The 15529-nt window shown below is 40.2% G+C and overlaps 1 protein-coding gene across 1 annotated transcript; it reads right to left on the bottom strand.

Annotated features, from left to right (window-relative positions):
- Positions 1 to 355: 355 nt before the first annotated feature.
- Positions 356 to 1083, bottom strand: LOC133577717 (histone H2B-like). Its single transcript, XM_061931698.1, has one exon. The coding sequence runs from the start codon at positions 1068 to 1070 to the stop codon at positions 696 to 698; it is 375 nt and encodes a 124-aa protein (XP_061787682.1). The 5' UTR covers positions 1071 to 1083; the 3' UTR covers positions 356 to 695.
- Positions 1084 to 15529: the final 14446 nt, after the last annotated feature.

The raw sequence follows: 15529 nt of genomic DNA, 5'->3' as shown, positions 1-15529 counted from the left end.
TTTTGTGACACACGGAATTTTGGATTTTCATTTGTTGCCACTTCAAATCATCAAAATTACATGAAATAAACATTTGAATGCATCAGTCTGTGTGCAATGAATAAATATAATGTACAAGTTACACCTTTTGAATGCAATTACTGAAATAAATCAAGTTTTTCAAAATATTCTAATTTACTGGCTTTTACCTGTATAAACATATTTCACCAAGTCGGGGGTCAGCAACCCGCAGCTCTAGAGCCACATGCGACTCTTTGGTGGCTCCATGGAACTATTTAAAAAATGTGTGGAAATGGGAATTTTTTTTTGTCGTAATATGGTTTCTGTAGGACAAACACGACACAAACCTTCCTAATTGTTAGAAAGCCCAGTTTAATATGTGGAGGTTAAAATCGCACTTACATATCAAAGACACAGAATTGTGTTATATATGATCAAAGTTAATTAGTGTAAGAAATAAATAATAAAAATGTGTCTTTTCTCATTATATTCCGCTCTTTTAAGATATTTGTAAACTCAGTCCTTTTGGGGTCAGCAGGTGTATTTGCACTGTATTGTTATCAATTCGGTATTATTGATAAGAACATTGGGACCCAGTGGTATCATTCATACATCGGTAACATAGGAAAATTGCTCCAAAGGTTGAAGTGTGGGGCTCTTAAAAGAACCTTTTGTTTGTTGAGAGCGAGAGATCTTTACTTGGAGCTGGTGTACTTGGTGACGGCCTTTGTGCCCTCAGAGACGGCATGCTTGGCCAGCTCGCCCGGAAGAAGGAGGCGCACGGCGGTCTGGATCTCCCTGGACGTTATGGTGGAGCGCTTGTTGTACTGCGCCAAGCGGGCCGACTCAGAAGCGATGCGCTCGAAGATGTCGTTGACGAAGGAGTTCATGATGCTCATGGCCTTAGAGGAGATACCGGTATCGGGGTGCACTTGTTTCAATACCTTGTACACGTAGATAGCGTAGCTCTCCTTCCTTCCCTTCCTGCGTTTGCCTTTGCCCTTGCCGGGGGCCTTGGTGACGGCTTTCTTGGAGCCCTTCTTGGGCGCGGACTTGGCTGGCTCAGGCATATTGGGAGATATACTTCAACGACGAGTGATGAGAAGACCAGGGCGCTAGTGGTCTTATAGACGCGTTCAACTGTGATGCAAATAGCTCTGTGTGAACGCTTACACTTCATTGGCTAAGAATGTCATGCAAATTTAACTGTACCAGAGCGACGCTCTGATTGGCTGACCACATCATGCGATACTCCCATTGCGGAAATGTGACGCCCATACGCTTCAGTGAATTAAATAATGCAACCCTTCCTTTGTTACAACCCCGACGATATCTGACAAACCTTTATAAAAAAAATATAGGTTCTTAAATATATTTTAGCTTCTGGCTTTTCGTCCAGTGCAAAGAAGGGTGATTCAGTGTGGTAATAAGAGACTAGTCGATTATTTTTTGCCTTTTTTTTAGAACGCAGCAACACGGAAGGAGGGGGGGGAAGTGATTTATTGACGTCATAAAGCTAAACAAATTGTATTCATGTGCCATACCGTGGGGCATGGTAATCTAAAATAGAACACATTGGTAATTATGCATTGCTTAATGACAATAATGAGCCATTTTACATTTTCACTCGCGTCCTCTGAAAACCGGAAGTAGGACACTATTAGCAATGTGAGCTAGCGTCTGTTAACGTCGCCTCCAATAAAACGCTAAACAAACTGTATTCACGTGCCATACCGTGGGGCATGGTAGTCTAAATAGAAAACAGTGGTAATTATGTATTGCTTTCTGACAACAATGAGCCATTTTACATTTTCACTCGCGTGCTCCGAAAACCGGAAGTAGGACACTGTATTAGCAATGTGAGCTAGCGTCTGTTAACGTCGCCTCTAATAAAACACTAAACAGAAACACGCGAGGCTGTCGAAGTGTACTAATGCACATATGAGCAGACAACAACACAATTCCCGGCAATGCAACGCCACAACGAAATTAAACTAATTAGCATTAGCATATATGACGAACGACATGCCGCGTTCCTTTACGTCTGCCGTAAAGCAGCGACACAGCTGCCGGCGTATTTATTAAAACGCCATGCTGAAAACACCACCAGTAGTGAACGCTTTTAACGAAGAGTGATTAAGTCCGTCCGCTTTAAACGTTTATATGTTGTCAAATTGTGGAGAAAAAAAATGAACAGAGTGGAGTAGATTAAGCGGCTCAAAGAGGCACAAACGACAGCAAACTCCCCCTCGAGTCATCACACCGGAAATGACTTGGATGGCTTTGCCAAAGTACACCATCTGCCAACAGCAACACACTCGTAAAAAGGACATTTTCTCCCCCCGAATTGCGGTAAGAACACAGCTCTTAAAGAGGAAAATATACAACCTGACAACATTTTACTGGCGGTGTGTTGCAAGTCACCAATTGGCCACTTGATGGCGCTGTGCCGCAAAGGCTAAAACCAGTGAGTCAAGGCCGGGTTGCAGATGCGGTCTGGAATGAACTTTCATCTCCATGTGTTGCACCATGTGACATTTTAATGTATTAGCTTGCACTTTTGTGCCGCAAAGCTTGCACTTTTGTGCACTTTTGCACTTTTGTGCACACTTTTGTGCACACTTTTGTGCACACTTTTGCACTTTTGTGCACTTTTGCACTTTTGTGCCGCAAAGCTTGCACTTTTTTTTGTGCCGCAAAGCTTGCACTTTTTTTTTATTAGCTTGCACTTTTGTGCCGCAAAGCTTGCACTTTTTTGTGCCGCAAAGCTTGCACTTTTGTGCCGCAAAGGCTAAAATCAGTGAGTCAAGGCCGGGTTGCAGATGCGGTCTGGAATGAACTTTCATCTCCATGTGTTGCACCATGTGACATTTTAATGTATTAGCTTGCACTTTTGTGCCGCAAAGCTTGCACTTTTGCACTTTTGTGCACACTTTTGTGCACACTTTTGCACTTTTGTGCACTTTTGCACTTTTGCACTTTTGTGCCGCAAAGCTTGCACTTTTTTTTGTGCCGCAAAGCTTGCACTTTTTTTTTTATTAGCTTGCACTTTTGTGCCGCAAAGCTTGCACTTTTTTGTGCCGCAAAGCTTGCACTTTTGTGCCGCAAAGGCTAAAATCAGTGAGTCAAGGCCGGGGTCCAGATGCGGTCTGGAATGAACTTTCATCTCCATGTGTTGCACCATGTGACATTTTAATTTATTAGCTTGCACTTTTTAAAAAGATAAAAGTATTCCTAATGTTTAAAAGTCAGTGATTTCTTTGTATAATTGCACAAGATCTTATTTCTGCGCCTGTCAAAACATTCACACGAGACCGACTCCACGCTTGCATTTATTTAGCGACTATGCAATTTCAAGGCAGCAGAGCTTGTCGTATTCAAAATTGATTTTTCATTTTCGGCACCCCCCCCCCGAAAAGATGCTATTCGTTCCAATCAAAACGCCGCCTTTCTCCTCGGCGAGTCACCGCGAACGATATAGTTTTGTAGCAAAGTAGTGTTGATTGACACCAGATACGTTTGCAAAGGTCACACCAGAGAGGAAGTCCAAATGCCAAACATCAGTCTGTGAAGTTTAAACCTTTGTAAGACCTGACAGACAGATTTTCTTCCGCAGACGCCAAAAATGTCATTTCTGATAGTTGGATGCTCTGATAGGGCCTTGTGTTATTTCAGCAGGCGGTATTTGGAGCAAACAATCGGGACCTTTCGTCGCCCTCTGCGCTCTTTCAAATAAAGATCAAGTGTTGAGCTGCGACGACCACCTGCGGCTCTCCGAAGCGAAATGGCGGCGCGTGAACATTTTGGAGAGGATTTCCAAGGTGGCAAATGTCACTATTTGCATGCTACTGAGCACTGTGCGGTCAGAAAGAAGTCCTGTGAGCTGTCATTGGCTTGTTTTGTACTTTGCTCGCCTGCGGGCGGAAAGGAACATGCATTTGTGTCAGTTGTCATGTTGGAAGGAACAAATCATGTAAAACCTTTTAGGCAGTGGTTCTTAACCTTGTTGGAGGTACCGAACCCCAGCAGCTTTATATGCGCATTCACCGAACCCTTCTTTAGTGAAAAATAAAATGTTTTTTTTTTTTCAAATTCCAAGACAAGGTTATATGTTTTTGGTAACACTTTAGTATGGGGAACATATTCTAAGTAACAAAGACTTAATTTAGAGTTATTTGGACACTAGGGCAGGGGTCACCAACCGTTTTGAAACCAAGAGCTACTTCTTGGGTACTGATTAATGCGAAGGGCTACCAGTTTGATACACACTTAAATAAATTGCCAGAAATAGCCAATTTGCTCAATTTACCTTTAACTCTGTTATTTTTTAATAATTAATGATATTTATCTTTGTGGAAACACTGATCATCTTAATGATTTCTCACAATAAATATATGTAGAAACAGATAAATATCAATATGCAACATTTTATTTTTATATTTTCTCTAAGTAAACATTTTTCAAATTGAACATTTTCAAATGATCACTTCTAAGACAGTCTTGTGCCCGTAAGGACATAAATAAATGATAAATGGGTTATACTTGTATAGCGCTTTTCTACCTTCAAGGTACTCAAAGCGCTTTGACAGTATTTCCACATTTACCCATTCACACATACATTCACACACTGATGGCGGGAGCTGCCATGCAAGGCGCTAACCAGCAGCCATCAGGAGCAAGGGGTGAAGTGTCTTGCCCAAGGACACAACGGACGTGACTAGGATGGTAGAAGGTGGGGATTGAACCCCAATAACCAGCAACCCTCCGATTGCTGGCATGGCCACTCTACCAACTTCGCCACGCCGTCCCCAGGACCAGATCAGTAGCCCGCTGGCCTGTTCTAAAATAGCTCAAATAGCAGCACTTACCAGTGAGTTGCCTCTATTTTTTTTAAATTTTATTTATTTACTAGCAAGCTGGTCTCGCTTTGCTCGACATTTTTAATTCTAAGAGAGACAAAACTCAAATAGAATTTGAAAATCCAAGAAAATATTTTAAAGACTTGGTCTTCACTAACTGACAAAGAAACAGATAACATATTTGGTGTCCAGTTCAAAGTGTGACATGATTTATTTAAAAATTTGAGAGTTGACTTTTGTATTTTACATGAGTTATTATTTGTACAAACATGGTGCAAAGTAATTCATTATTTGTTAAAAAATGTTAGTGGCTAGCTAGTTAAAATGGGATATTGTGATTTCCAGAGGTGGGACCAAGTCATTGTTTTGCAAGTCACAAGTAAGTCTCAAGTCTTTGCCCTCAAGTCCGAGTCAAGTCCCGAGTCAAGACAGGCAAGCCCCGAGTCAAGTCCAAAGTCAAGACTGGAAAGTCTCAAGTCAAGTCCTAAGTCCTGCATTTTGAGTTTCGAGTCCTTTCAAGTCCTTTTAACCACAGACTAATATATTAACACAGATTGTGTATGCTTTTCAAACGCTGTATTTATTTATTAAAACAAGTGCATTTTAAATTGCAGGAAAGAAAATTGTGCTGACATTGCACTTTATAATAGCACTATTAACCAGTCATTTTAAACATTAACTCATTCCTTTACAGAACAAACACATTGAAAAATAAAGTGCAAATGTACTTATTTGTACAAAAGTGTTAACATTGAAAAAACATGACATATACGTGAACATAACAAAAAAGTTGTACTTTTTATATGTCAGGGCCCTATGCTGCATTGCATTTGCAAAAGACCAAATTAGCCACGAGTCTGTCAGTCATTTGTGCACGATGGGGGCGTAGTATGATGCCACCATGGCTAAAAACTCGCTCCACTGGAGCACTGGAGGCAGGCACTGCCAAGACTCTCATGGCCACTCGGAACAGTGAAGGAAGAGTCTTCATGTTCAATGCCCAGAACAAAAGGGGGGAGAGAGTTGTTTTGGGTTGGTGCACTACTTGTAAGTGTATCTTGTGTTTTTTATGTTGATTTAATTAAAAAAATAAAAAAAATAAAAAATTATTTATTGTGCGGCCCGATACCAATCGATCCACGGACCAGTACCGGGCCACGGCCCGGTGGTTGGGGACCACTGAGGTAAACAACCAACAGTATGTCAGAAAGCTAGCTAAAACGGTACACATATTCATAATATAGTATACATTTTAACTGACCTTTATTTTACTATTTTTGTCTTTTTTTAGGTGGCTAAAATACGCGGTGCTGCTGACCGCCGTCTAACGTTACGTGTGATATATTGACTAACGTAACCCTGCTTAAAAAAAATCACTGAACAAAAAGTATGAATAAGGTAGTGAACTGCAACAGATTCCCGTGTTTGCAATAACATTATAACGTTAGCAGTGAGTTTACAGCCTCACTGATTTAACTACACAGCAAATAAAAGTCACGTTACTTAGCCAATAAACGTTATCTTACATTCAAAACTTACCGTTCTTTGTGCAACTTCAAATGCCGGACGAAGTTGGAAGTTGTTGCCTCTCCATCAGTAATTTTCGAACCGCATGTGTTGCATACTGCAAACCGTTTTGTGTTGACCACCTCGTATTTTTTATACCCAAACAAAATTATTTTAGGTATCATTTTTTGTTCACTGGCGTGTGGTTTGGACATGTCTTCTTCGTTGGTTGTCCTGCAATTTGATTGGATGAATGCTGTGTGATGAAAACAAAGTAGATCTAATTTGATTGGCTGTTGTACTGAGAGCACACCAGCTGACACACGCAACGCTGATAGACAAGTACACAATGAAAAATACGGAGCGCTCCCGAATAACTTTTTCATCTTTGGGTTTTGGGGAAAGTAGCAAGTCATGTCAAGTCATGTCAATTCAAAAGGCTCAAGTCCAAGTGAAGTCACAAGTCATTGATGTTAAAGTCTAAGTCGAGTTGCAAGTCTTTTTACATTTTGTCAAGTCGAGTCTAAAGTCATCAAATTCATGACTCGAGTCTGACTCGAGTCCAAGTCATGTGACTCGAGTCCACACCTCTGGTGATTTCACAAGACTGTCTTAGAAGTGATCATTTGAAAATGTTCAATTTGAAAAATGTGCACTTAGAGAAAATATAAAAATAAAGTGTTGCATATTGATATTTATCTGTTTCTTTTTATATTTATTGTGAGAAATCATTAAGATGATCAGTGTTTCCACAAAGATAAATGTCATTAATTATTAATAATAGCATAGAGTCAAAGGTAAATTGAGCAAATTGGCTATTTCTGGAAATTTATTTAAGTGTGTATTAAACTGGTAGCCCTTCGCTTTAATCAGTACCCAAGAAGTAGCTCTTGGTTTCAAAAAGTTCTAGGGGAACATATTCTAAGTAATAAAGACTTAATTTAGAGTTATTTGGTTAGGGTTAGGGTCAGGGTTATAATAAGGCCATGCCGAATAAGGCATTAATAAGTACTTAAAGGGGAACATTATCACAATTTCAGAAGGGTTAAAACCATTAAAAATCAGTTCCCAGTGGCTTATTTTATTTTTCGAAGTTTTTTTCAAAATTTTACCCATCACGCAATATCCCTAAAAAAAAGCTTCAAAGTGCCTGATTTTAACCATCGTTATACCATTTTCCTGTGACGTCACACAGTGATGCCAATACAAACAAACATGGCGGATAGAACAGCAAGGTATAGCGACATTAGCTCGGATTCAGACTCGGATTTCAGCGGCTTAAGCGATTCAACAGATTACGCATGTATTGAAACGGATGGTTGTAGTGTGGAGGCAGGTAGCGAAAACGAAATTGAAGAAGAAACTGAAGCTATTGAGCCATATCGGTTTGAACCGTATGCAAGCGAAACCGACGAAAACGACACGACAGCCAGCGACACGGGAGAAAGCGAGGACAAATTTGGCGATCGCCTTCTAACCAACGATTGGTATGTGTTTGTTTGGCATTAAAGGAAACTAACAACTATGAACTAGGTTTACAGCATATGAAACACATTTGGCAACAACATGCACTTTGAGAGTGCAGACAGCCCATTTCAGGCGCGCTAAGAACATATATTTTTCCACGATTTCAGCACTCAGGTTAACCATACCTAAATAGACACAAAATACTGCATTACACAAGACTACCCGAATGTACTCGAATGATTGAAAAAAATAAATGTTTTTAAGCTAAATTATTGGTAAACGCAGTTTACCCGTATTTTCCGCACTATAAGGCGCACCGGATTATTAGCCGCACCTTCAATGAATGGCATATTTCATAACTTTGTCCACCAATAAGCCGCCCTGGACTATATGCCGCGCCTACGCTGCGCTAAAGGGAATGTCAAAAAAACAGTCAGATAGGTCAGTCAAACTTTAATAATATATTGAAAACTAGCGTTCTAACAACTCTGTCCCAAAATGTACGCAAATGTGCAATCACAAACATAGTAAAATTCAAAATAGTGCAGAGCAATAGCAACATAATGTTGCTCGAACGTTAATGTCACAACACACAAAATAAACATAGCGCTCACTTTCTGAAGTTATTCTTCATTCGTAAATCCTTCGTCTTCGGTGTCCGAAGTGAAAAGTTGGGCAAATGTGAGATCCAAAATGGACGGTTCCGTCTCGTCGAAGTCATCGGAGTCAGTGTCACTGTTATCCAGCAGTTCTGTGAATCCTGCCTTCCGGAAAGCTCGGACCACAGTTGTGACCGAAATATCTGCCCAGGCATTTACGATCCACTGGCAGATGTTGGCGTCGTCTGGCGCTGCCTCCGTCTTAGTGAATGTGTGTTCGCCTTCTGTCATCCACTGTTCCCACGCAGTTAGCAGTCTAGCTTCGAATGCCCTGTTGACACCAATATCTAGCGGCTGGAGGTCTTTTGTCAATCCACCCGGAATGACGGCGAGTATTGAATTAAGCGCGTAAGCGTGTCTCTTAAAGTGATGTTATGAGCTAGCAAATATAACAACTACACTACCCAGCATGCAACGATAGTTACGAGCATGCGCGGTAGCCCTGAGAAGCGTTGTATGCTGGCAGTTAGAATGTGGTTATGAGCACGCTGTGAGTAAACGTTGAGAACTCAGTTAACACGCCTCGTCTGCATTATTTATAATTAGACAGACAACACACTTAATAGGAGCCATTTTGGGGTCTTTACATAAACACACAAATGGAAATGAAACGTCACATATCCCAGCATGCACCGCGCGCTTCTTCGTCATCCACTGTTCCCACGCAGTTAGCAGTCTAGCTTCGAATGCCCTGTTGACACCAATATCTAGCGGCTGGAGGTCTTTTGTCAATCCACCCGGAATGACGGCGAGTATTGAATTAAGCGCGTAAGCGTGTCTCTCAATGTGATGTTATGAGCTAGCAAATATAACAACTACACTACCCAGCATGCAACGATAGTTACGAGCATGCGCGGTAGCCCTGAGAAGCGTTGTTGTATGCTGGGAGTTAGAATGTGGTTATGAGCACGCTGTGAGTAAACGTTGAGAACTCAGTTAACACGCCTCGTCTGCATTATTTATAATTAGACAGACAACACACTTAATAGGAGCCATTTTGGGGTCTTTACATAAACACACAAATGGAAATGAAACGTCACATATCCCAGCATGCACCGCGCGCTTCTTCGTCATCCACTGTTCCCACGCAGTTAGCAGTCTAGCTTCGAATGCCCTGTTGACACCAATATCTAGCGGCTGGAGGTCTTTTGTCAATCCACCCGGAATGACGGCGAGTATTGAATTAAGCGCGTAAGCGTGTCTCTCAATGTGCTGTTATGAGCTAGCAAATATAACAACTACACTACCCAGCATGCAACGATAGTTACGAGCATGCGCGGTAGCCCTGAGAAGCGTTGTTGTATGCTGGGAGTTAGAATGTGGTTATGAGCACGCTGTGAGTAAACGTTGAGAACTCAGTTAACACGCCTCGTCTGCATTATTTATAATTAGACAGACAACACACTTAATAGGAGCCATTTTGGGGTCTTTACATAAACACACAAATGGAAATGAAACGTCACATATCCCAGCATGCACCGCGCGCTTCTTCTTCTTCCGGGGGCGGGTGGTTGCTTACAGTACAAGAAGAAGCGCTTCCTGTTCTATGGGGGCGGGTGCTTACCTTGGCGGTTGCTTGCGTAGAAGAAGAAGCGCTTCCTGCTCTACCGGGAAAAAAGATGGCGGCTGTTTACCGAAGTTGCGAGAACGAAACTTTATGAAAATGAATCTTAATATTTATCCATATATAAAGCGCACCGGGTTAAAAGCCGCACTGTCAGCTTTTGAGTAAATTTGTGGTTTTTAGGTGCGGCTAATGGTGCGGAAAATACGGTATGTATAATAATTTACGTAAAACCGCGAGTAATGAATAAAGTTTTCATCAATTAATATATTCTGTAGACATACCGTCATCCGCTCTCTTCCTGAAAGCTGATCTGTCCAGTTTTGGAGTTGATGTCAGCAGGCCAGGGAAGCTAGGGTCAATATTCTTCTCTTGATCATCTTCGGTGGCATAAGGGACGGTTGCCATCTCTGTCGTAGCATAGCTTTCGTCGGTAAAGTGTGCGGAACAAACGACTGACCATTTCGTCGGCTTTCCCCACACCCTCGTATTTTGAACAAATTTCGTCCAATTTCTTGCCACTTTCGCATCTTTGGGCCACTGGTGCAACTCGAATCCGTCCCTGTTCGTGTTGTTACACCCTCCGACAAGACACCGACGAAAGTGACAAAATGGCGGATTACTTCCCGATGTGACGTCATCGCTCCGAGAGCGAATAATAGAAAGGCGTTTAATTCGGCAAAATTCACCCATTTAGAGTTCGGAAATCGGTTAAAAAAAAAAAAGGTCTTTTTTCTGCAACATCAAGGTATATATTGACGCTTACATAGGTCTGGTGATAATGTTCCCCTTTAATAATGACTAGTTAAGAGCCAATATGTTACTAATTTGCATGTTAATAAGCAACTAATTAATGGTGAATATGTTCCCCATAATAAAGTGTTACCATGGTTTTTTTTTTTACTGTGCATGAACATCACCTTGTTCAAACAACAAAACCAACACAGTGCATAAACTCACAACAAATGACACACCTGCAAATCAATCTGCTGTTGCCGTATGCGTAATACACCGATAGGGAGAAGTTTGTATTTACACGATGAGTCGGGTGTGTTTCGCCGAACCCCTGAGGCCGACTCACCTCACCGAACCCCTAGGGTTCGATCTAACCCAGGTTAAGAACCACTGCTTTTAGGTAACACGTCAAGCCCTGCGCGCAACCTCTTCAATAATTCATGTTTCGCTAAATATTTCATCCAGAAAACTTAGGAACAATTTGATCTTACTTTTTGAACAGTCCGGTGGTTAGAAAAACAAAACGTAAGAAAACTAAACAATTCAGCCATGAGAGAAAGAAGTTTAGGTACAAACAAATACTAGATCGCAAAAAGTCGCTGCCTGACCAGGGCTCAGAAAATCTGTCGAGACTCCTCCCACCCCCACCAAGGACTGTTTTCACTGCTGGACTCTAGAAAGAGGTTCCGCAACCTCTGTAGCAGAACCTCCAGGTTCTGTAACAGCTTCTTCCCTCAGGCCATAAGACTCTTGAACGCATCATAATAATCCCCTCAATTCCCCCCAAAAACGGATTAACTCGCAGGACTATAAAGATAATATAACATACATCCGTAAACGTGGATGCATATGCAAGAGTGCAATATATTTATCTGTACAGTAAATCTATTTATTTATATCTGCACCTTATTGCTTTTTTATCCTGCACTACAACGAGCTAATGCAATCACATTTTGTTGTTATCTGTACTGTAAAGTTCAAATTTGAATGACAACAAAGGAGGTCAAAGCCTAAGTATCCTTAAAGTACCAGTGGAGTGGAGAAACAAGTTGACTTTATATGCTTAGTTGTGTTTCTTTGCATCCATAAAATCATATCCAATTGTATTTACAATCTGCAAAGTATGTGAAAATATTGTCTACAAACATCACAAAATGCCAGAAATTCAGTCGGCCATTTTGAATATTTCACTTTGAATATATTCTGGAATTTCTTTAGATTCTTTGTCACTGTAGTAAAGCTTCTGCTCTCTGACCATAATACAAAATCAGTCATACTGGAAATACGCAAAAATCGGGCTAATGTGAGTTAACAATGTTTGCCTCTATCATTGTAAAAATGCATCCCGAAAGCGCCAACAATACTTTGTTTACATTTCGTGACCTGGATATGAACCGAGTATTAGCAATATTTTAAGCGTTTACACAGACAAACTGTTTTGAAACTGTGTGGATTATGATTGCGTTTTCATCCAGAACGCAAGACATCCTGGTGAGAGCAGACATTGTACAGTAAAGTAGGAAAGAGACTCATAATTTTGCTATACCTAGTGTGTGTGTGACAATCATTGGTACTTTAACTTTAATTAGTTCAACTAAGCATCATTGAATATGATTTCATGGATACAAAGAAACACAACTAAGTTAGTTGTTTCTTTGTATCCATGAAATCATATCCAATTGTATTTAAAATCGGCAAATTATGTGAAATTATTGTCTATAAACATCACAAAATGCCAGAAATTCAGTCGGCCATTTTGAATATTTCACTTTGAATATATTCTGGAATTTCTTTAGATTCTTTGTCACTGTAGTAAAGCTTCTGCTCTCTGACCATAATACAAAATCAGTCATACTGGAAATACGCAAAAATCGGGCTAATGTGAGTTAACAATGTTTGCCTCTATCATTGTAAAAATGCATCCCGAAAGCGCCAACAATACTTTGTTTACATTTCGTGACCTGGATATGAACCGAGTATTGGCAATATTTTAAGCGTTTACACAGACAAACTGTTTTGAAACTGTGTGGATTATGATTGCGTTTTCATCCAGAACGCAAGACATCCTGGTGAGAGCAGACATTGTACAGTAAAGTAGGAAAGAGACTCATAATTTTGCTATACCTAGTGTGTGTGTGACAATCATTGGTACTTTAACTTTAATTAGTTCAACTAAGCATCATTGAATATGATTTCATCGATACAAAGAAACACAACTAAGTTAGTTGTTTCTTTGTATCCATGAAATCATATCCAATTGTATTTAAAATCGGCAAATTATGTGAAATTATTGTCTATAAACATCGCAAAATGCCACAAATTCAGTCGGCCATTTTGAATATTGCACTTTGAATATCTTGGGGAATTTCTGTCGATTTTTTTGTAACTGTACTAACTGGTGTTGTACCGATACCAATATTTTGGTACCGGTACCAACATGTATTTCGATATTTTTGGTACTTTTCGATACTTCTTTAAATAAAGGAGACCACAAAAAATTGCATTATTGGCTTTATTTTAACACAAAATCTTATGGTACGTTGAACAATCATTTATTATTGCAATTTAGTCCTTAAATAAAATAGTGAACATACAAGACAACTTGTCTTTTAGTAGTAAGTAAGCAAACAAAGGCTCCTAATTAGTCTGTTGACATATGCAGTAACATATTGTCTTTTTCATTCTATTATTTTGTCAAAATTATTAAGGATAAGTGGTATAAAATGAATTATTAATCTACTTGTTCATTTACTGTTAATGTCTGCTTACTTTCTCTTTCAACATGTTCTATCTACACTTCTGTTAAAATGTAGTAATCACTTATTCTTCTGTTGTTTGGATGCTTTACATTAGTTTTGGATGATACCACAAATTTGGGTATCAATCCGATACCAAATCGTTACAGGATCATACATTGGTCATATTCAAAGTCCTCATGTGTCCAGGGACATATTTCCTGAGTTTATAAACATAATATACATTTTTAAAAAACAAAAAAATATTTTTGATGCTAATCGTAGTAGTATCGACTAGATACGCTCCTGTACTTGGTATCATTACAGTGGATTTCAGCTGTCGATCCACCCGTGGCGTCATTAGCGGTGACACCGGTGAGCTCGTGAAGCATGTTTAGCTATTCCTCGTCCTGCAGGGATGATACTTGTAAGAAACTTAACTAGACTGACCATACGTCCTCTTTTCCCCGGACATGTCCTCTTTTGCGGGGCTGTCCGGGTTGTCCGGGCGGGGTTGCTTAAATGCCTCAAATGTCCGGCATTTTGAGTTAGGGTTGCGCGTATTTTCAATGTACGTCCAGGGTTAAGAAGGGGTTGAAAACAAAACAAATTGTTAAGGTGTGCGCACGCAGCAGCATTCGTGAGGGAGGGGCAGAGACAGAGAGAGAGCGAGGGATTGGATTGATTGACATACTTGCCAACCCTCCCGATTTTCCCGGGAGACTCCCGAAAATCTCGCGAGGCAACCATTCTCCCGAATTTCTCCCTATTTCCACCCAGACAACAATATTGGAGCGTGTCTTAAAGGTCACATAAGATCAACGGCTTTTCACACACACAAGTGAATGCAAGGCATACATGATCAATTGCCATACAGGTCACACTGAGGGTGGCCGTATAAACAACTTTAACACTGTTACAAATATGCGCCACACTGTGAACCTGCACCAAACACGAATGACAAACACATTTCGGGAGAACATCCGCACCGTAACACAACATAAACACAACAGAACAAATATCCAAAACCCCTTGCAGTACTAACTCTTCCCCCCTGGTCAGCCTAACTTAACTTTATTTGTCGCCACGGAGGCCAGGATTAGTGATTTAGAAGTAGCTAAAAGACTGCCGACTGGGGCTGGACTTTAGCCGCTAGCTAGCTAGCCATGTCTTAAAGCACCTCTTCCTGAGGGCGTTTCAGTGTTATAACTTCACCTTTATCGTTAGTTTTTAAGCCAAAATGCGTCCGTTCTCCCTTTTCTGTCTACACACTGTGTCTGCTTGTCAGTATTCCGTGATTGTGCGCTGTCCAACATGCTCGTCAGCTCGTAAAACCAGCAGTGACATGACGTGACGACGATTCGGTGGCGAGGGACCGTTACTTTTTAGAGGCGGTATAGTACCGAATATGACTCATTAGTATCGCGGTACTTTACCAATACCGGTATACCGTATAACCCTAGTACTAACGATTCTGCACTCTAACCATAATATCCGATCATTCATACTGGAAATACGCAGAAATTGGAAAAAGATATGTGTTGTTTATTATTCACAAGCCTCAAGTAAGACAAGAACAGATATGTTTGGCTTTTTTTATGAATTCGAAATTGTAAATAAATGGCTAAAAATTTGAATACATGGTGCAATGCTACGTGCGCTATATGTATGTTTAAAGTAGGGATGTCCGATAATGGCTTTTTGTCGATATCCGATATTCCGATATTGTCCAACTCTTTAATTACCGATATCAACCGATACCGATATCAACCGATATATGCAGTCTTGGAATTAACACATTATTATGCCTAATTTGGACAACCAGGTATGGTGAAGATAAGGTACTTTAAATTTTTTTTTATAAAATAAAATAAGATAAATAAATTAAAAACATTTTCTTGAATAAAAAATTAAGTAAAACAATATAAAAACAGTTACATAGAAACTAGTAATTAATGAAAATTAGTAAAATTAACTGTTAAAGGTTAGTACTATTAGTGGACC

Source organism: Nerophis lumbriciformis, linkage group LG39 (genome assembly GCF_033978685.3).
Source record: "Nerophis lumbriciformis linkage group LG39, RoL_Nlum_v2.1, whole genome shotgun sequence".
In the NCBI taxonomy this organism is placed as follows: domain Eukaryota; kingdom Metazoa; phylum Chordata; class Actinopteri; order Syngnathiformes; family Syngnathidae; genus Nerophis; species Nerophis lumbriciformis.
The sequence above is the reverse complement of the archived record's forward strand: the minus strand, read 5'-3'. Positions and strand labels throughout refer to the sequence as shown.